General features: G+C 60.2%; 2 protein-coding genes across 4 annotated transcripts in view; one reads left to right on the top strand and one right to left on the bottom strand.

The window, feature by feature from the left end:
* The window catches only part of LOC116158151 (nascent polypeptide-associated complex subunit alpha, muscle-specific form), a 21886-nt gene extending 9043 nt beyond the window's left edge, over positions 1–12843 (bottom strand). Inside the window, exons 1-2 of the mRNA XM_064496831.1 lie at positions 12610–12843; positions 11034–11549 (exon numbers count right to left, since the gene is read on the bottom strand). Coding sequence (XP_064352901.1) covers positions 11034–11549; positions 12610–12843 — 750 coding nt within the window. The remainder of the gene's footprint in view (positions 1–11033; positions 11550–12609) is intronic.
* GATA2 (GATA binding protein 2) lies at positions 7653–21123 on the top strand. 3 transcript variants are annotated; one of them, XM_031471057.2, is made up of 6 exons: positions 7653–7943; positions 13704–13980; positions 14395–15036; positions 16743–16888; positions 18697–18822; positions 19239–21123. In XM_031471057.2, the coding sequence occupies exons 2-6, from the start codon at positions 13752–13754 to the stop codon at positions 19536–19538; spliced, it is 1443 nt and encodes a 480-aa protein (XP_031326917.1). In that variant the 5' UTR covers positions 7653–7943; positions 13704–13751; the 3' UTR covers positions 19539–21123. The 3 variants fall into 3 exon arrangements, with proteins under 3 accessions (XP_031326917.1, XP_031326918.2, XP_031326916.2); XM_031471058.2 differs by lacking the exon at positions 7653–7943 and adding an exon at positions 12841–13060 and having other exon boundaries at positions 14398–15036; XM_031471056.2 differs by lacking the exon at positions 7653–7943 and adding an exon at positions 12841–13060.

Below are 21123 nucleotides of genomic sequence, written 5' to 3'. Positions count from 1 at the left end.
GTTTAAAATCCAGCCAGTTCTTTCTCTGATGCATTCTGCGCGTGGTATCTCTCCGCATCAGGTCACTGCTGCACAGAGTTCCGTCCAAAGACAGTCCCACTCTTGGTTGACCCACTTCCCTTGAGATGGGCCATTAACTTGGGTCCAAAGTTTCTTTTTTAACTGTTTTCTTTTTTCTTTCTGTTTTTACAGATAGTGCCCCATGTGTATCCTCAGCCACATCTCTTCTGCTCAAGTGTCAGTGTTTCTCAAATGCCCAGAAGAGGAATTGCCAGGTCATGTGCATTTGTATCACCAACTTCACTAGATACAACCAAAGGCGTCTGCAAAATGCTCGGCCTGATGTCCACCCAGCCGAGGGGGCCAGAGCGTCCTCGTTGCCCTGTGTTCTAGCCAGCGGTGCAGTGCTCTCCTCAGACTTCTCTTCCTGGCAAACTTCTGCTCGTTTCCATCTTTATTTTATAATCAAAAAATTCTTTTTTTGTTGTTTCTAGTCATTATTTTTGTATAGGAAATATACGTGTGTGTGTATACTACCCCTCTCTCAGTCTCTATCTATCATCTGTGTATCACTGATTCCCTCTTGGAATCTTTTGATATCTGTACATAAAAAGCTGCCTTTTTTTTTCTCTCTCTCTCTTCTTTTTCCCTTCCTTCTTCCCTCCCTTCCTCCCTTCCTTTCTTTCTGTCAACAGCAGCCTAACATTCCACTGTTTGGCTGTATGACAATTCTTTTAACAGTCTTTTCTAGGTGAGCATCTTTTGTTTCCAATTGTGCCATAATCTACAAGGCTGCAATGAATTTCCATATAAATTTCACAAGTGTAAGAGCCTCTCTATCAGATAAAGTCCTATAAATGGAATCCTTGGCTCAAAGCATGAATGCATCTGTAGATTTGATAGCATCATATTTCCCGTCCCATCTTGACAGTGCATCGGCTGCTGACACTCCCTTACCCCCTTAGGAACATGGTATGTAATCAAGTGTTTTGATATTTGCTAACACTGATAGGTATAAAATGGTATCTCAAAGTGGTTTTTAATTAATTTATTTTTAAGCAACTTCATTGTGATATAACTTACATACCATAAAGTTAACTTAAGTTTGAGTAAGTTTATGGAGTTACGATCATTACCACAATCTAATTTTAGAACATTTCTCTCACCCCAAATCTCTTGATGTATTTTAAATTTTCATTTCTCTGACTGAGTTAAGCATGGTTTCCTTAGTTTAAGAGCCATTTCTATTTCCTTTTCTATGAATTTTCTGTTCCTACCTTTGCCCATTTTTTCTGTTTTTTTCCTTATTGATTTGCAGACACTCTTTACATATTATGCTCCTAGACTAGGGTAAGTGCCATTCCTCAAGCAAGCACCCTGGGATCCCAGTTCTCAAAGACTGGATTGAACAGAGTCTCCTGATATGCCCACACTCCCACCACCTGGTGAGTTGCCTGCACAGAGGGAACATGTCTGGTTTCATTCTACATTCCCCACCTCTCAGGACAGGACCTGGCCCAGAGTAGGTCTCTGCCAAAAAGCTTGGATTCAATATTTGCAAATATGTGGTCTTTCCCCTCAGTTCTGATCACAATTTGTGATGATGTAGTAAACTGTGTCAAGTCTGACTGCTCCCGAGGCAATCCACAGACAGGTACCAGCACTGTTTTGTTCAGCATTGTATACCCAGGGTCCAAAACACTGTGGCCTAACATGTTATTTTAAAGTGCTGATAGACTTTATTGCTATAAACTAATTACTAAGTGGCTTGCAGTACCTGTTGGGAGAAAGAAATTAGAAATTCCACCAAAGAATGCAGAGAAGGAAAGCCAAAAGCACCCAGTGTGTCTACGAGGGGCCACCGCAGCCACAGCACCCAGTGTGTCTACGAGGGGCCACTGCAGCCACAGCACCCAGTGTGTCTACGAGGGGCCACTGCAGCCACAGCAGTGTGTCTGCGAGCGGCGCATCCCCGGCCCAGGGGCCTGCAGCAGGTGGACGGGCCCCGGTGCCCAGGGGCTGGGGATAGCGACTCCAGCATGACGTCGCTGTGCAGAGAGCGGGCGCGGGCAGGCCGACTTGCCAGGAGACGCTGAAAGCGAACCTCTGTGCATGAAGTCTCTCACCTCAAAACACTGGGCACAATGAGCTGTTGCCTGGGCCCCTGAGACTTGGCTCCCAACATTCAAAGGCGGGGTCACAAAACTCTCTTTAATACTCGCTCGTGAGTAATTCCCGAAACAACCCCAGAGGGAGCTTGAGGAGGCAGGCCTGAGGCTCAGAGGAGGAAAGTGGCTCTCCTAAGGCCACCCCGCCAGGCTTGGTACATGTGTGGTGGGGGGTCTGGGGCCGAGAGCCTGAGCTACTTCCAGGAGGGAGTGGGGCATTTCTGGGGAGCAGGGAGCTAATTCTCAGAGCCCTCTGGTGGGCGAGGGGCGGCTTGGGGCCTGGTTAGCCCCCGCCAGTACAGAGATGGGCAGGCTGGGCCCCCTCCTGGAAGCCGCCCGGGCTGTGGCCTTCTCTTGCTGTCCGAGCCCATGCATGGCAATTAGTCATCACCGGCTCCTGACAACGCTGGCGTAGTGATCTTGTATTCTGAGTGAAGTCTCCCCGGAGAGGAGCACACTGGGGGGGGGGGGCCTTCGTGGCACTCTCTCCTCAACCCCACGTCCCCCAGGCTGCAAGCTGGGGCAGGTGCGTGGAGCCAGGCACCCAGGGTAAGGGTGAGCAAAGCTGAGTGGTGGGGGTGCAGCAGCGGTGAGGGACCTGGTCTGGCCCACTAGCCCGTCGTGACCCATGCGCCCCAGTTGTCAGGATTCCAGCTGCTGGGCTGCTTCTGGGAACAGACAGATCCCCTCCCGCAGGGAGCAAGAAAGACAAAAAAGATGATTTTACGTTGTGCCGAGAACTCACTATAAAATAAATCTATAATGTAGCTTGAGAACAGTGGGCAGAGGAGGGCAACTTTGGTCTCTGAGGGGTGACTCTCGGGGGTGGGAATGTGCTGGCCCCAGAGAGCAGGAAGGGGGCCACTGTGGCTGGAGCAAGAGAAGGGGAAACCGGGTCCGAGGGGTCAGTAAGGCCTATTACATAGGCTCCAAGGGAGTCTGGCGTTTATTCTAAGTTCAGTGCACCTTCTAAGAAGTGATTTCCTGTTGCCAGCTAAGCTGCGTGGCGTCTATAATTTCCTGCCGGTCCATCCACCCTTTCAACAGACGCTTACAGAGCATCTACCGAGTGCCGGCCTGGCCCTGGGGACACAGCCGGGGCAGAACAAAGCCTCCGCTCTGGAGAGCCCAGCTCCCAGAGGAAGGGACCCTGGCCCGCGTCTTCTGCCTGGGCGGTTCCCACCGGCGGCCGCTCCCCGAGGCCCCGGTCGGAGGCCCGCGGCCGCCAGGTGGCGCCCTGCGCCCGCGCACCGGTCGCCGCTCGGGGGTCGCGGGGCCGAGACCGGGCCGCGTTGGCGGGGGTCGGGCGGGGACGGGGCCCGCGCCGCAGGTTGTGTGACTTTGGGTTTGACCTGCCGGGAGATGAGCTAATCCCGCCGTATAATAGACCCCGGGGAGATAGGGAAAATGGCTGCGGCGCTATCTGCGTCGCCATGGGGACCATCGCGTGCGCGCGCGGGCGGGGCGCGAGCCCGGAAAAACACAGCCTTTGTCGGCGGCGCGTGTCACTCACCGCGCGGGACCTCGGGCGGCGGGGCTCCGGGCTCTCTTACCCCAGGTCTGGGGCCCCTGGCAAGGTGTGTCCCCTGAGGCGGGTTGGGATCCCTGGTTGTTGCCAAACTCCTCGGAAGACCTGTCTCCCTTTCACAGCCGCACACCCTGTTCGGGTAACAAGCACTCGTTACACGGCACATGCCACTGTGGCGCCCACCACCCCTGCACACACCACTCTGTCCCTCTGGCTGTCTCTTGCCAAGCTGGAGGGGGGCCCAGCTCATGTCCAGGGCGCCATGTGCAGACACAGGGACAGGCCCTTGCCCTCTTGCCCCTCTTGCAGTGCCCCCAGCACGGCCGGCAGCCAGATGCACAAGCACACAACCACCCTTACGCAGACCCGTGCCCACCCCAAGGCACACAGGGTGCACACTCACAGGCATGCATAGATGCACAGGCCTGCGGGCGAGTGTGGCCCCCAGCACCTGCAGGCACAGGACACTCAGGAGAGTAACACACCCACGCCTGAATATACACATACCCACTCGCCTTGGTGGCAGGCGACATCACTTCCTGTGTGCATTCGCAGATGGCCTTGTGGAGGGCAGACCCATGGAGACACAATACTGCCTCCTGTACACATGGGCTTACGCCACCTGCTCCTTCACACACATCTACTCACCCTGAGTGGCATGCATGCCCACACAGTCCTGTGCGACACCCCTTCTCTGGGCACCCTCAAACAGCCTCACCCCGGCCATCCCCAGGCGCCCAGCTCACGCCCACCACGCATGGCACGCGGGCTCGCCCTCCTGCACTTTCTTGTCCCACACTTGTTTGATGTGGCCACAGGCACACCAACACCCCCTGCTTGTTCACTGCCCACCTACTGGCACACCTGCCTGCCCATCCAAACATGCCGGGCACACCCGGGGGCGCTCACTTGGGTGCCCCCGGCAGGCAGGCGGGCGGCACGGGCACCGGGCGCCCGAGTGCCCCCCGCGGACGCTATCTGCCTGCCCATCAACGCGCGGATCTGCGGTGGTAAATGATGCATTCGATGGCGGGCGCATTTGTTGTGCGCGCTCTGAAAGGGCTCCGATAATCTGGAAGGCAGAGATAAGGAACACCATTTATTCCGCGGCACTTTGGAAACAATCCCCAGCCCTGTACAACCCCATTCTCGGGCAGCCTCCGGGAGCCGGGCAGATAACGATTGGCTATTCATTATCTTCGCCGGGAACAAAGATTAGCCGGCCGAGATGAAAAATTACCCCGGACAGCGGCGCAGCCCCGCGCGGACCCCCCTGCCCGCCGCCGCCGCCGCCCGCGCCTCGGTGCCCCGCCCGGCCCGCCGGCGCTGCCCTGGCGCCCTCCCGGCCCGCCGCCCTGCGTGCTCCCGTTGGCACTCCGTGTGCCGAGCCCCTGCCGTCCCTCTGTCGCTGTCTGTCCATCCCACCCACATCTTCTGTGTCCGCACTCTCCCCTGTTCTCTCCGGGCCCCCACCCTCTCTCCTTCCTCCCCTCCCCAAGGGTCTCTCCTCTCTCCCCATCTCTATTTTTGTCTCCTTTCTGTATCTCTTTTGTCTCTGTCCACATCTCTCTGGCTAACAATTTCACTGTTTTGGTTCCCATCTTTTCCACCCTTTCTGGCACTTTTTAGTTTTTTAGTTGTTTGTTTCTGCCCACTCCTGAGTGTCCCCAACCCACCCTTCCCCTCCCCACCAGTCCCTCTACCATTGTTGCTTTTAAAAATCTGTCCTTGGGTCTCCCCGTCTTGTCCCCCAACCTGTCTCTCTATCACAGGGCCTCCATGTCTCTCAGTCCACCCCAGAGGGCCCTGCTTCTCCAGGCTTCACACCTCCTGCCCTCTCAAGCCATCTTCCTGACTGCTGACCAGAGGCTGGGGGGCTTCAGCTGGCTCTGGCCAGCCCAGCCTAGCAGGGAGATGGCAGGTGGGGTGGGGAGTACAAGGCCTAGACCCCCACCCCCCAAGGACACAGGGCAGAACTAGGAAAGGCCCTGAGGACACTCAGCCCCTGCTGGGTTCATGGGGGTGTGCTCCGATGCCCCAGGACTGGCTCCCCTGTTCCCCCGCAGTGAGGCTGGGGGCCTTGGGAGCCGATGGTCCCGGCGAAGCCACCTCATTAGAGCAGTTATTCAGCATGGTGCTGGCGTCGGCAGATAAGCCTTATCAGCTCATCTCCCCTCCCACAGACAGACAGAAAGTGCCCCGCAAATAGCACCCCGGAGCTCCGTTGGCTGCCTGCCCTGCCAGTTAAGGAAGGTGCGGACGGCGGGCAATCTGGGAAGACACACGTACTGTGTCGCCCAGGGACACGCTCCTCCACAGGCCACAGACACACAGTACTGCTCGGTAGAGAAACTCACACAGTTCAAAGGTGTATTCATACACACAGTAGCCCACACCCCGGACACAAACTCCCAACCCAACACACATCAGTCTGTGCATGGAGCTACACCCAGACACACACGCACACTTGGATACATCCTCCATCCGTTCAAAGATACAATGACACACACCCATGCCTATGCTGTTAAAGACAGACACGCACCCACCACACTCCAATTCATAGACACGGGATATCCAGACACACACTGCTACCGACCCACACAGGGAAACACCAATTTATAGAAAAACACTTGGAAGTACCCACTTCTCATCACAAAATTCATGGGCACAATGATCTCACAGATATGGAGCCCCAGGGACACACATCCAGTGCACTGATGGGGTCACACTCTGAAATAACCACACACATTACACAAACTCTAAGGGGCCCACAGGAACCAACAGACATACTAATAGACTCAGTTTTGCAGACTTTCCATGTGCTCACAAGTGTGTGCACGTGCACGCGTGCACACACACACACGCGCGTGCGCGGCACTCAGAACAGAGCAGATGCACATTCAGCAGTCACCATCAGCTTCAAAGGAAGACCCACAAACAGCAGATGCCCACAGAGATGGCAGGCCGTTCATACCACACCTCCTCTCTGGACACGCCCGGCCCAGGGACTTCTCACTCCCTCCAGGTGAAGCACTTTCTCTTTGGGCCCAAGGACCTCAGGGCATGTTCACTCTCCCGGGAATGGGGCTCCAGCTGCCGTGTTGAATCTCCTGGTAGGAACTTTGAAAGTTCAAGGACTAGACTTCCTTGCCTCCCAAACCGGAGAGTTTCTTGGGGTGAAGGCTCCCACATTCCAACTCCTCCACCCAGGCTTCCAAGGAGAAAGCAGCTTCTACGTCCTGCCCTTTTCTTCCCCATGTGAGCTTCTTTTAGGGTGAGTCAGGGAGATGCCTCAGACTCCACTTCAGAATGCTCTGGTGTGCTCTGGAGTTGGAGAACTGGGGTGGGGTATCAGCGGGAATGGGAGAGGGGCTGTGTCTACACTGAGCCAAATCTGCCTGAAAGTGAGGGAGTTGTGTGCGCGCGCCAGCATTTCCAGCCAGCTTTGAGCGTGTGCATACACATCGGTGTGACCCAGATCTCCTGTCTGAGGATGGCCACGCAGCCACAGCTGTGTGCGTTAATGCGTGTGCACAGATCTGTGTGTGTCTGTGTAAGCACCCTGAAGGCGGGTTGGAGAGGGAGGAGCACGTGTCTGTGTGCTGTGTGCGTGCGTGTGTGAGTGCGTGTGCCCACGGCTCTTCAGGCCCCTGGGGAGAGAGTCTCAGTCTCAGCCCATGTTCGGGCTCTCTGAGCACGCAACCCTGAGAGCAGGGGTGCGCCTGTGTGTGTGCCCCTGCAAGGGCAGGAGCAGTCTGGAGTAGAGGGGAGTAGGGTGTGTGCGCCCTGAGTGCTTGCTGCCCTGGGCCTGCCGCCCGGCGGCTGGACCAGAGAGACTGGGCGCAGAGCCCCGGGCACCCTCCTGCCCCCCTGTGGCGCGCTCCCCCCCCCCCCCCCCCCCGCAAAGTGCTGTCGAAATAAAAGCAGAGCCTCTGTGGCCGCGGGGAGGGAGAGGCAGCAGGAGCGAGAGAGAGGTGTTGGGGCCAGTGCCGCCGGGGCTCGCCGCTGAAGTCCGTATCTCCTGGCTGCGGTCGCCCCCACCCCAGCCGGCCCCTGCCGTCCACCGGGCGAACAAAAGCGGCCAGCCGCGCACCATGCGGCCGCTCAGCGCACCGCCCGGGCCGCGCTGGTGAACGCTGCTAGCCAGCTCGGGGTCCTGTGGGCCCGGCTCGCCACACACCGCGCAGCGCGCCCCGCTCCGCTCCGGCCCCGTCCGCCCGGGGGCGCCGCCCGCCGCATCTCGCTGGGTAAGTCCCCTTTCTCCCCCTGGCCAGGGCCCTTCCAGCCCCCAGGCTCGGCCCACCCGGTACCAGAATCGCACGGTCTGTCTGGCCTGGTGGCTCCTGATATGTGGCCTTAGGGGCTCGCCCTGGCCCTACCAGCGGCTCAAACCCCAAGTCACAGGGTCCTAAATCTGAGGGAGGGTTTGGGGAGCTGGGGACAGGGCCTCCCGCCTTCCCACTTCACGGACGGAGCCATAGGCCACGAGCCCCGGTTATTCGAGAGACGCAAAGCTCCCCCATTCCCGGCACGAGAGCTGGGGCCTTTGTCTCGGCCGTCCCCCACCTCCGGGCCGCGCGATGATGCGCCCGAGCCGGGGCGCCGAGAGGCGGCTGCACCTGCCGGTTCGTCCCGTGCGCCGGCTTTGCGCGGCTTAACCCGGCTCGCTCCTGCGTGCGCCCCCGCGGGCCGCGCCCTGCGGCCCTTTATCCTGTGTGGCTGGGGTGCGGGTGGGGGAGAGCACGGGGTCTGGAAGTCTCCCCCCTGCCCCGAGCCAGACTCGGAATCCTTTTAGAGGGATTTCAATAAGAATGGGGCTCCGCGGGCTCAGGGATCTGCCGCAGGGAGGCGTAGACAGCGGCGGTCTGGGTTTGTCTGGACCTAGAGCATTTAGAATCCTTCGGCGGCGGCCAGGCTTGAACTCCAGGTTGCCCCAACCGCAAGGGGAACGGTCTGGCGTTCAGGGCCCCCGGGTGTGGCGGCTGCTCCTTTCCCGGAAAACACGGAAGGAAATTCGTTGTTTTGGAAAAAGCCACATCTCCCGGGGTCGGGAACATCTGGTGGTGAGCTCCAGGTCTACGCAGGCACCTCGCAGTTGGGTTCGTTCAAGAGTAGGCAGGATTCGAGGAGCAGGTAGGGCCAATGCGGCTGCCCAGGAGTCTGCAGAGCGTTTCCCAGCCGGGTTGACAAATTGCAAACAAATTGCATCTAACGAAACGGATTTACCAGTTGTCATGCTGCTGGGCCGCTGGGCTGTCAGGCCTCTGAACAAACTGTGGCAGTTCGTGGAGGAGGGAGAAACGCAGCCGATTTCTGCAGGTCTCTGCAGGGCCCCTGGGGGAGGCTGTCAGGCTTGGAGGTGGCAGTTGGAACCTGGTAAGGAGATCCGGGATCGTCGAGGCCCTGACACGACTAGAACGTTGGTCCCAGGTCTTTACAATTCAAAAAGGCCCAGAAAATGGATGGGGGTTGGAGGGGTAGCATGGAGGCCAGGGGAGAGGGAGACTTCAGATTTGAGGGACTGGAAGTGAACCCAAAAGAGTGGGGGGGGGCTGCTGAACCCCTCTGGAGGGTGGCTGAGGCCTGAGAAGATACGAGGCCTTGCCTTAGTGGGGACTTCTGAACTCCTCTGGCCAAAGCGGCCCCCCTTCCTCCTCAGTACCCCTCAAGGCACATTGCCGGTGTGGGGCTAGGAGGGCCTGGGTTGCAAAGTAAATATCCCTATGGAAGGCAACCCCTAAGCAATCGGATTTCTTTGAACATCCCTTCCACTGCTGGCCAATTAGATGCCCATAGGAAAAGGCGAGAAGAATTAGGTTACAAAGAGAGGGCAAACTTCTGGTCCCAGAGGGGCCGCCTCTGGTGAGCAAAGTTTAAACAAAGGGCAGGGAGGGGTGGGGAGTCGCGCTGGACAGGGGAGACCTGGGCAGCTGAGTGCCCAGCCTGGGCCAAGAGGGCTTTGGGTCTCTGCAGCCCCAGCTCCCCGAGAAAGCACCGGGGCAGCTCCAACCCTCCAGCTGGAAATCTCCGGTCATTTGAAAAAGGCTGTTAGAAAATTCAGTTTCACTACAGCTCTTCCAGTCCTTCGTGAAATCTTGTTCCCATGTAAGGAAAGTGATAGCTTCTTAGTGTGACCAAAGGGCAGCGCCCACGTTTGCAACAAGCCTTGGGAACGGACCAAAAAAAAAAAAAAAAAGGGAATGTGTCCCTCCAAAGATGTTCTGGAGACCCCAAAGTCCAAGGCTGAAAACGGAAATAAATCTGCTCTCCTCAGCCCCAAGGATGCCCACCCAACCCTAGTCGATCCTGGGAGCTGCCCTAACCCTCCCCAGATGTTTGTCCTGGCAGAAGTGATCGGATGGCCTCCGCTACCCAGTGGGCAGGGCACCTGGTTAGCCTCCACCGGTCCATCTGGCAGACACACTTGAGAGCGGCGCTCCCCCTTTATTGGCCAGCTGGGCGCCCTGCTGCCCTGGTGCCCGTTTTTCTCTCCCAGGCGGGTTCTTTCCTGCAGGAGAGCGTAGCAGTCCCGCGTCCAACGCAGGAGCTCCAGTCAATGTGGAGGCCTCAGCCAAGCCCGCTGCCTGCCTTCCTTTTGGAGGAAGGCAGCCCCATGGCCCCAGGAGACCTGGCAGGGTTCCGCTTTCCCTTTTCTCAGGCCTGGATTGCGGGAAGGAGGGCTGGTGTGGCTCTCCCGAGTCCCCCGATGGAGCACTGCTTAACTGCCCTGCTAAGCTCCTCTTCGCAGCGCTTTTCTGAGCCGCCGAGCGGGGTAATTAAATCCCCGCCTGCGCTCTGTGCTACACCAGGCCGGCGGGCAGCCCAAGGCTGCCGTGCGGGCAGGGGCCCTGTCGGGCGAGTCACCTCCACCCTTGTGGTGGCTTGACGCTGCCCCGGAGGGGCTTCAGGCTGTCCCGGAGGAGCTTGAAGCCGAGCTCGCAGTGATGAAACTGCAGAACTAGCCAGGACCGGGGATAAGCTGAACCACGCTTTTGGGGGAAAAAGGTGAATTACCTGTTTTCCCGAGGGCTAGGAACGTCCACCGCCCTGCGAGCCGAGGCGCCGGCCGCGGCCCCGCGAGAAGCTTCAGCTCGGCTCCCGCGTTCACCGCTTCGCGGCCGGCCAGCGGGCCGGGAGCCTCCGGCGCTGGGTCCCGGGGTTCGCGGGCCAGCGGGGCAGCCTTGCCGGACACCAGGGATTGTCCCCGGGGCCGCCTTGTCTTTGAGAAGCTCCTGCTGGGCGCCGAGGTGGCAAAACAGGCTGGAGGCTTCGCGACGATCGCTTTTTACGCGTTGGTGAATCGTAAAGCTAAAGGCGGGGAGGAGAGACAGACTTACCGAGAGACAGCGGGTCCGGGCCAGACAGCACGCGTTCCGGGGAGCGCGAAGCGGGAGGTACGGAGGCCGCTCACCTGCCCGGTCCGGCTGCAGAGGCCCGGCGCCCGCGGCCTCGCGCTCCAGTTCCCGGTCCCGGCGCGCCTTACCCGGCAAGCGCCGGCCTCCTCTCCCGCGGAGCGGAGTTCCGAGAAGCCCGGGCCCCGCGCGCCACGGAGTGGAGCGGAGCGGGAGGCACAGCGGACAGCCAGGGCAGATGGGTCCCCGAGAGTCCGAGAAGAGCGGATTCCCAGCAGGAGCCGGCCCCGCGCCCCCGGCCCCCTTTACCTGCGCCAGGGCCTCGGGCAGACTGATAGACCAGACCGCCGAACGCAGAGGCAGGAGGAGGCCCCCAGCCCGGGCCCGCGCCCCCTTCGCGCTGCCAGAGCTGGCCTGGGAGAGGGTGATTGGGGCGCGCCGGCGGAGCTGAGCCTTGGCGGGTGCCCCCCGAGCCGAGGGGACCGAGGGCTTTCCTCCCTCCTCGGATTATTAAAAAGTTCATTTCCTGGCGAATTGGGTGACGTCAGGGGCCCGGCGTCGCGGTGGCGGGGCTGCCCGGCCGGAGAAGCCGCCTCCAGTTACCCAATTACCGACTGTCAATCCCGCCGCCCCTCCCCCAACCTTCCTGGGGGTGGCCAGGACCCCTGCCCTCTCCCCTGCTTGGGACCCACCTAGGATCCCTCTGGGCTTCTACCCCAAGAGCTGCAGACCCAGCGAGGGAACAGGGGCTGGAGGATGCTAATTGCCCCCCACTACCCCCGCACCTGTCTCAGTTCCCCCACATTTCTTTGTTCTCGACCCCTCGCTGGGCCACAGGCCCCCCTCCAGCCTCGGTCTCCTCCGTCTGTGCAATGGGAGAGAGCAGAGAGAGTGCACCGGGCCCATTTCATACACAGAGCTGGGTCTGTGGACTGGAGGTGTGTGGGGAGCAGTTCCAGGTGACTTAGGGGACAAAGTTCTCAGACCACTGTCTCCCTCTCCCTGGGGGCTACCCTAGGGACCCCCTGGAGGAAAAAAATGCCTCCTCCTGCCCGGAGGCGTCTCCTTCGAGCCGGCGCCGGCGCCAGTCCGGGTCTCCACGGCCTCGCCCCAGGCAATTCGGCCCGTTGGTCTGCTAAGGCCACGCCCGGGAAGGGGACGCCCCTTCCCCCTCTCCGGAGCCTCCAGCCAGTCCACCTCCTTCAGGTCAAGCAGTCCTAAGCGGCCTCTTGTCCGAGGCCCAGATGCCCTCGGGGAGCCAGTAGTTCTTGCCCCTCACCGCTCCTTCTGTCCCACAGCAGCCTACCCAACCCCTGACCGACCAGAGCCCGAGCTGGGGAAGGGAACGGTCTGGGTAGGTAGTTGGACAGCCACTGACCACGTTCAGTGGTAAAGAAGGTGGGATCCGAGAGACTGGAAGGGCTGGGGTCCCAGGGAGAGGACAACCAGACACCCAGAGGGTGCGCGGCCCAGGCTCCCGGGGAGGGGGCCCAGTTGGAGGTTAGTTACTGAGAGGAGGGCCCAGGGGTGAGGGGGACCGAGAGTGTCTGCAAGAGGGGGCGCAGCAGTCGGCCTGAGGGGTACGGGTGGCGTGGGGGGGGGGCATCGGCAGCAGGGGCCGCCGGGAGGGCGCGGGGAGGGGGCCGGCAGGCGCAGAGGGGCAGGCCCGCGGGTCAGTCCGGGAGTCCAGCGGACCGGGAGTTGCGGGCCCAGCCAATGAGGGGCGGAGGCTGGGAGGCGCGCGGCGCTGATTGGCTGGCGCGGGCTTCTTAGGCGTGCGCGGCCCCCGCTTCATGTCTGTGCAGGAGTCGCGAGCTGGCGCCAGGGCGGCCGGAGGATGCCGAGGGGCCGGAGCCCGGCGGGCCGGAGGCCGAGGCGCGCGCTGCCCCCCACATCCACCCCGTGAACCCCGCCAGCCGCCCGACGCGCTGTCCCTGAGCCTGCCATCCCCGGGGCTCCAGCCGGTGCTGCCCGCTCCGAGGCCGCGCCCCTCTCCCCGCGGCGCTGCGTGTGTAAGTTTGGGGTGAGAGAGCTGGCCGAGGGCCTGGGGCGCTCCGGGCTCTGAGAGGTCACTGCGGGACCTGGGGACCCGGGCCAGGCTGCTGGTGACTGCTTTGGTGTGCCTCGGTGAAAGGTCCTGATTGTGCCGCCAGAGTGTACGCGGGGGCTGGTTCTGGGTCGACGGGGCTGCGTGTGCGTGGTTTTTTTTGGGGGGGAAGTCGAGGTCAGTCTGTGTATCGGCTCCAAGTGTAGGTTTGTGCGTGTCCTTAGGCTCGTGTGCCCCAGTGGATGCCCGGGCGCCTGGCGTCAACTTTTAGTCTGTGTTTAGGTGTTTGTGTGCCGGGATGGTGGGGGTGGGGGATGAGTGTCTGACTAAAGCGCTTTTAGTTGGGTTTACTGGCGTTGGGGCTTGTCCCTGCGTGTGACCCCGTGCGCACGAGTGTGTGGCTCTGGGACCGGGGTTACCATGTGAGTGTGCGTGGCTGCACCCTCTCCCGCGCCCTCCTTTCGTTTTGAGCTTTGGGCTTTCCTCCCACCCGGGACTGGTCGCGGCTGAGCTCGGCTGGGGTGCAACGCCCCGCGGGACGCCGCGTGGCGGGACTTTGGGGTTGTCGGGCCTTGGTGGCGCCCCTCACGCCCCCTTCCGTCGTACAGGGACGCCGCCACCGCCTCCACCCAGATCCCCAGCCTCCGACGCCGGCCATGGAGGTGGCGCCCGAGCAGCCGCGCTGGATGGCGCACCCCGCCGTGTTGAATGCGCAGCACCCCGACTCGCACCACCCGGGCCTGGCTCACAACTACATGGAGCCTGCGCAGCTGCTGCCTCCCGACGAGGTGGACGTCTTCTTCAACCACCTCGACTCGCAGGGCAACCCCTACTACGCTAACCCGGCCCACGCTCGAGCGCGCGTCTCCTACAGCCCCGCGCACGGTGAGCCCAGGGCCGGTGGGTGACTGGGAGGCCAGGCGCCGTGCGCCTGGCGCGGGAGAGGAGGAGGGCCCGGCTGCTTGCTTCCCGGATGTGGTATCCGCAGGAATAGGAGCTGCTAAGAAATCCGGGCGGGAGAGATGGGGACAGCGGCCTCTTGGGGAGTATCTGGGCCCCATAGATTTTCTGCCCATTTCCAGCTGGCCTGTGGGGGTTCCCTCCAGGCCCTGTCCGGGGGGTCCCTTCTGTGCCACTAGTCCTTCAGCTCTGCACTGACATTCCTGATTGTTGCCGGTTGGGGTGTTATGTTTCTGGTTTTCTTTGGGGAGGGGTCACTCGATTGTTGCGTATTGTGCCCTTTCGTATCTGTGACCTGGCTTGGCTGGTCTGGCACCCTGACCCCTCTCCCTCCCCCAGCAGCCCGCCTGACCGGAGGCCAGATGTGCCGCCCACACTTGTTGCACAGCCCTGGGCTGCCCTGGCTGGATGGGGGCAAAGCAGCCCTCTCAGCCGCAGCGCACCACCACAACCCCTGGACCGTGAGCCCCTTCTCCAAGACGCCACTGCACCCCTCCGCTGCTGGAGGCCCCGGAGGCCCCCTCTCCGTGTACCCAGGGGCAGGGGGCGGGAGCGGGGGAGGCAGTGGTAGCTCTGTGGCCTCCCTCACCCCCACGGCGGCCCATTCTGGCTCCCACCTCTTCGGCTTCCCACCCACGCCACCCAAGGAAGTGTCTCCCGACCCTAGCACCACTGGGGCTGCCTCCCCAGCCTCCTCTTCTGCAGGGGGTAGTGCGGCCCGGGGGGAGGACAAGGACGGCGTCAAGTACCAGGTGTCTCTGACCGAGAGTATGAAGATGGAAAGCGGCAGTCCCCTGCGGCCGGGCCTGGCTGCCATGGGCACCCAGCCTGCCACACACCACCCCATCCCGACCTACCCCTCCTACGTGCCAGCTGCCGCCCACGACTACAGCAGCGGACTCTTCCACCCTGGAGGCTTCCTGGGTGGCCCTGCCTCCAGCTTCACCCCCAAGCAGCGGAGCAAGGCACGCTCCTGCTCAGGTAAAGGCAGGTGCCGGCACCTAGTGGGAGTGGGGATTGTCTGTGCTCTTGGGGGGAGGGGCTGTGATGTGAGAGACGGGGCAATGGCAGTCTCCCGGATCCGGTGACGTCAGTCTCTAACAGCCCCTAACAGATGCTTGGGACCCCAGAGTCGTGGGAAAGGGGCCCTAAAACTCTCATCCTTTTCTTGAGGGTTCCTGGTGGCTCCAAAGTTTATTTCGCCTCCCCACTCCTCCTCATCCCCTCCAAGGTTGGCCACAGCCAAACCAGAACACAGAATGGGAATTCCCCCCTTCCCCTCCCAGACTCTTAAGTGAAAATTCGAGCAGTCTCACGACTTAGCGTGTTCGAGAGTGCAGAACCCAGGGGAGAGCAGTGAGGCGGTGTATACGTGTGTGTACGTGTGTTGGTGAGCGTGTGTGCGTGCTGGGGGTGCACTCTAGAGGCTCCAGACCCTTGAGGAATCCGGATCTCCAGCTCAATCATTCTGATCTTGGGATTTCGATAGCTCCCTATCTTCCTGGGAGATTTCCCCTGAGGCAGAACTCCTAGGACCAGTTCGCACTCCCTGCCCCCTGGCGTGTCCTTCACTCTCCCTCCCTGAGGGCCGGAGTGAGGGGATGGCGCTGGAGGTGCCTCTGCCCCTTTGCTGCGGGAACTGGCTGTGGCCGGGCTGGGTTTGTCCAAGAATTGGCCGCAGAGAAGATGCCATGGCTGGTGTGGGCTCCTGCTGTCTACACCTCCTTCCAGTCCCTTTAGGCCGGGGGAGAGGAAGATTTTTAAAAACTTCTACTCCTGAGTCCAGAAACCACATTCTCTTGCCCTTATAGACTGACGATTTAGTTTAAACTAAATGGGGGGAAACGTCCTGGGTGGCACAACGCGAAGACAGCTCTGGGCTTGGCCCTGCCGCGGCCAGCGCCTCCCTCAGTCCCACCTCGGCCCGTTTTGCTCAGACCAGCTAGCTTGCCTTTGATTAGTCTTTTCTCCCAGATTTGTTTTACGTTCTATCTGAATTCCAGATGGTCTTTTAACAACAACAAAACAAAAACCACCACCGCCAGCAACAGACCAAGGGCACTTCGTCTACTTAGCCTAAAAACGAAAGGGCTTACTATTTATTTCGTTTCAAAGAGCAGCAACGTCGATCCCAGTCCAGGGCCTCAGCGGAAGGCGGGGAGGTCGGGGAGAAAGAAGGAAGTGACCCTGGATGGCCAGAGGGACGGACGGACGGACGGATGGACGGGCAGACGGAGGGAGAGCAGAAAGACGGGGCAGGGGTGGGGGCCCAGGACGGGAAGCAGACTCGAGAGATGCAGACGCCGCTGGGGAGAAAGGCTGGGGACGAGAGGAGAGGGACTAGAAAGGGGGCCGATCCTCTGGCCCAGCCGGCTTGAGCCAGTGACTCCTGCCCCTGCCCTGCCGCCAACGGCAAAGTTTGCTGTAAATACCCTTTCCTGGTCGTGCTGAGAATCCCTGGGGCCTCGTTTCCCTTCCTTTTAGAGAAGGTCTTGAAGAGGGAGGTTTGGCCTTAAACGACTCCCCGAATTCTGTCTCCCGGGTCCTTCTTCCTGCCGGGCTGGAGCAGAAAGTCACCCCCTGAAGCAGCCTGGCCGGGCAGGCCGGCCAGACTGTTGCCGCCCGCCAGCTCCCTCCCCTGACCTTGTCTGTTGAGCCAGCCCTGTGTCTCCCCTCTCCCCTTTCAGAAGGTCGGGAGTGTGTCAACTGTGGGGCCACAGCCACCCCTCTCTGGCGGCGAGACGGCACCGGCCACTACCTGTGCAACGCCTGCGGGCTCTATCACAAGATGAACGGGCAGAACCGGCCGCTCATCAAGCCCAAGCGGAGACTGGTAGGAGTTGGGGCGGCGGCGGGGGTGGGGGCGCTGGGGACCGCACCCTGCCTGGGCCATTAATTTAGGAAAAAACCTTCGAACGCAGATGGTTTGTTACTTAAAGTCTTTTATCATTAAAATCACTGGGATGTCAGCTGAGGTTGCCCTTCTCTTAGGCTAGAGTTTTTCTGATCGGGTGTCCCCTCTGCAGCCCACCAGGTGCCCTCAGGGGTCCCCAAAGCTGAGCGTCCCGGGGCCCGGCTCCTGTCCCCTGGCCTCTGTGCAACTCCTTTTAAAAATAGGGCCATGAAGTAATTTTCCCTGTGGCTGAGGGCTGCTCTCACTGGCTTCCCAGCACACAATCTCCCTACGCTTATTTAAATAAAACACACCAACCACCAAAAAAACCTGCTCTTTATTATTTTTCCATGGAGTCACCTATACTGTGTATTTTCATTTGAGTGATTTAAAAAAATGCCCTTTCGGATCTCCTGCCGGAGTTTCCTATCCGGACATCTGCAGCCTGAAGATAAGGAAACTCTGTGTATCTGTTTCCGGACTCTGCGAGTTTTTAGAGTCTCTCCTCGGCTCAGTCCTGCCTCTCGCTGGGCTGTTTTGAAATTTCTAATACCCTCTACTCTGCAAATAATGCGTAAAATGCTAAGAATAATAAATATATTTTTTCAGGGCGAAGTGATTTATGAGGCTTAAATCGCTGGCCGCTTTGGGGGCCCCCTTTTTCCCTCCTGGAGTGAGGGCGGGTGGCGGCTGGCCGGAGGATGCGGGGTTGGCCCCTGAGTCAGAATTCCAGCTTCAGGCTGCTTACTCACCCTCACCCCTCCCCGCCCCCCTGGCTGCAGCCAGCCTCGGGCCTGGGGCCATTGCAGCCTCTGCTGGCCGCGCGGCCCCCACCCCGGCTGCCCGCGGTTCCCTGGGAAGTGTTGTGGGGCTGGGCTGCTGGACCCGGGAGCCAGAGTCTGCTTTCCTGGGTAAAGACCCCTTTACCTGGCCTCTCAGGCGCCTTCGGCTCTCTTCTCCAGAAACCAGACACTCCTTTCCAGGTCCCCTCTGCCCTGAGGGTCTGGGGGGCAGTTAGAGTGCTGAGGTTTGGGGTACAGGGTGCTGGGCAGATAGGCCAGTACTGTCCAGAAAACCTGCAGTGCTGGAAATTTTCTAGCTCCACCTGGCTCACCAGGGTTGCCTCTAGCTCGTATTGTGACTGTTGACCCCTTGAAACGTGGTTGGTGCCATTGAAGGAGTTGAGTTTCCAATTTTATTAAATTGTAGTTCAGTTCAACTGGAATAGCCACATGGCCAGTGGCTACTGAACTGCACGGAGCTGCTCTAGGCTCCCAGAGCGCTTCACGCTCCCGCCCCCGGCAGCTACACGGTGCCCCCTCCTCTGGCCTCAGGGAGGCGGACGAGCCAAGCCTTATGGATTTTGTGGGAACGCAGCTCCAGACCCAAGTGTCCTGTGGGAACCAGCCAGCCTTCTGAACTGAAGAGCCCTTCTCAGGGTCTCAGTTTGCCTATCCGAAGCGCTAGCTTGTTTGGCGGTTGCGGGAGGTGGACCAGTGTTTGCTTCCAGCTCTTCAGACCCCCTTGATTCTGCGATCAGACCCCTGAGAGCCCTTTATTCTAAAGCTGTGTGATGGCTTAGGTCTCAGATTCTAAAATTCCACGGCCCTGAGATGCCTTGATCCCCCTGTGACATTTGCCGCTCCCAGGCCACGTTGGTGGGGGCCAGGGGTGGAGCCAGGGTCAGGGAGGGAGGTCGCGGGGGGTCGTGGGAGCCCAGCCTGCTGACGCCACCCCTCCCCTCCCAGTCGGCCGCCAGGAGAGCGGGCACCTGTTGTGCGAATTGTCAGACTACAACCACCACCTTATGGCGCCGGAACGCCAACGGGGACCCTGTCTGCAACGCCTGTGGCCTCTACTACAAGCTGCACAATGTGAGTCCGCCCGCCCGCCCGCCCGGCCCGCCCCACCCTCCCCGGGGACCCCTGTGCTTTGTGCTGCCGGGAGAGGCCCCGCCAGTCTCCGGCGTGGCTTGGCTTGGGAAGCTGCTACACTTCCCATAAGAGGGGCAAGCTGGCCAGGCGGCCAGGAGGATGTGCCCCACACCGCAGGGGCCAGCAGGGCAAGGGAGGTGGTACCTCTGCTTAAAGCCAGAGTCTTCGGTGGGTTGTGTCAGTGGGGGGGCAGTGCTGGCGTTTGGTGGCCTGAATGCCCTACAGGGTGCGGCTCTGTCCCACAGGGCAGCAAGGCTGTGAGACACGCCGGTGGATGGCGGGCATTTGGCGGTGGGGCTGGGGGTCTCGCTCTGGGAAGGGAACTCCACCCCTGAAGTCTCTGCGGTTGCTCCCAGGTGAACAGGCCGCTGACCATGAAGAAGGAAGGCATCCAGACCCGGAACCGGAAGATGTCCAACAAGTCCAAGAAGAGCAAGAAGGGGGCCGAGTGCTTTGAGGAGCTGTCCAAGTGTATGCAAGAGAAGGCCCCCCCCTTCAGTGCGGCTGCCCTGGCCGGACACATGGCGCCTGTGGGCCACCTCCCGCCCTTCAGCCACTCGGGACACATCTTGCCCACCCCGACGCCCATCCACCCCTCCTCCAGCCTCTCCTTTGGCCACCCCCACCCCTCCAGCATGGTGACCGCCATGGGCTAGGGACGGCCCCACTCGAACCGACAGACCACGCCGAGGAAGGCGCTCCCAGGACGGGTGGACCCAGCCTTAGCTGCCCGGCCTTGCAGCGCCGCCGGAGCCCCGGGCCGCCTCGCCTGCCCGTGGGCGCTCCACTCCCTCGGCCGTCACTGTGAAGATTCCCGCGGGCTGGGAGGCCGCCTGGGCCTGGCTGCCACCCAGGTGCGGTTTCCACCATGGACAGACGTTTGGAGAGCAAAAAGGACAACTTTATGAAGATAAAGGGAGGCGGCAAGGGACAAATGAAGGAAACTGTTTTCAGAAGAAGAGGGGAGTGGGCAGAAGTAATTTATTTTGCTCTTGTTTCCAGCAAGGCCTGGGAGACCTGGGAGGCCTGAGGTGCCCCGCGTTCTCGGGTCTTCCTCGGTGCCAAGTGCCACTTGGCTGGCCCGCTTGCCAGGCTCTGGGGGCAGGTCTGCAGGGACCTCAGCCCACCCTCTCCTCTGGCTCCCTCTCTGGAACAGCTGGTCCCAGGCCGGGCGGGGCCAGTCCAGGAGGGGCTGCCGGTCCAGCCCGGGAGGCCGAGCCGGTGCTGGCCAGGGAGGCAGGGCCCTGGAGGGCAGAGACAATCACAGGCGGTCCCGCGCAGATTCCCAGGCCAGGGCTGGGTCACAGGAAGGAAACAACATTTTCTTGAGGGGGGAAACATCTCCCAGATCGTTCCCCTGGCCCGGAGGCTGAAGCTGGTGTGACCTGTGTGCCCTTTTTGGGCTGAGCCACAGCCTGCCTTTTCGGCCAGGTAGACCCCTGTGTATATACGTCCTTTTTCTGCTAACCCCTCAACCCCCTCCCCTCCAAATCTGAGACAAAAGAAAAAATATTAAAAAAAAAAACTGCATAAGCTTAACTCGCTGATGAGTTAGTTTTATTTTTAAACTCTTTTTGGGTCCAGTCAGTTGTATGTCACCATGAAAGCCCTTGCTGTGGACAAACCAAGGCTGTAGCTTCACTATTATGTTTGGAGAAGTTCTTGGACCCCACAGCCCTGGGCTGAGGAGTGGGGGGCCAGGGGGGTGCTGGGGGGGGGACCAGGGGGTCCTCGGCTGCCCTTGACTTCCAGTGGCCTGGCAGGTGGCGAAGGCAGGAGCTGGGGCTGCGTCAGAGCCAGGACCAGGACGGAGGGAGAGGCCACGCCCTGCTGGGTCCTGCTCTGCTCTGCAGTGGCTGTCTGGATCCTTCCCGAGGTACAGCTGTACATAACTGTGTCTGAGCTGGGAGTGTGTGCAGCGGCAGTGGGGTGCGGCGCCGGCGAGGGCCCGGCCGGGGAGCGGGCTGTGCTGACGCGGCTGGCCAAGTGCAATACGGGCGGGCGATCGCTGCCGGGCTCCGCAGCCAGAAGTAACTTATTTTGTACCAATATCCGCGTAAGAAAAAGAATCGGCAGTATTTTCTGGTTTTATGTTTTATTGGGCTTGTTTTATTTTGGATTAGTGAACTAAGTTATTGTTAATTATGTACAACATTTATATATTGTCTGTAAAAATTGTATGCTATCTTCCTATTCCTTTAAAGTGAATACTGTTCAGAATAATAAAATACTTTTTGTGGA

This window comes from Camelus dromedarius, chromosome 17 (genome assembly GCF_036321535.1).
Source record: "Camelus dromedarius isolate mCamDro1 chromosome 17, mCamDro1.pat, whole genome shotgun sequence".
NCBI lineage: Eukaryota > Metazoa > Chordata > Mammalia > Artiodactyla > Camelidae > Camelus > Camelus dromedarius.
This window is presented reverse-complemented; position numbering and strand designations above follow the sequence as displayed.

Excerpts from the sequence above, each read along its gene's own strand:
- GATA2 (XM_031471056.2), top strand. The coding sequence starts at position 12,842 with ATGTCTGTGCAGGAGTCGCGAGCTGGCGCCAGGGCGGCCGGAGGATGC. Across the intron at positions 13,061-13,703 it reads CTCCCCGCGGCGCTGCGTGT|GGACGCCGCCACCGCCTCCA; the intron begins GTAAGTTTGGGG and ends TCCGTCGTACAG. Across the intron at positions 15,037-16,742 it reads CAAGGCACGCTCCTGCTCAG|AAGGTCGGGAGTGTGTCAAC; the intron begins GTAAAGGCAGGT and ends CTCCCCTTTCAG.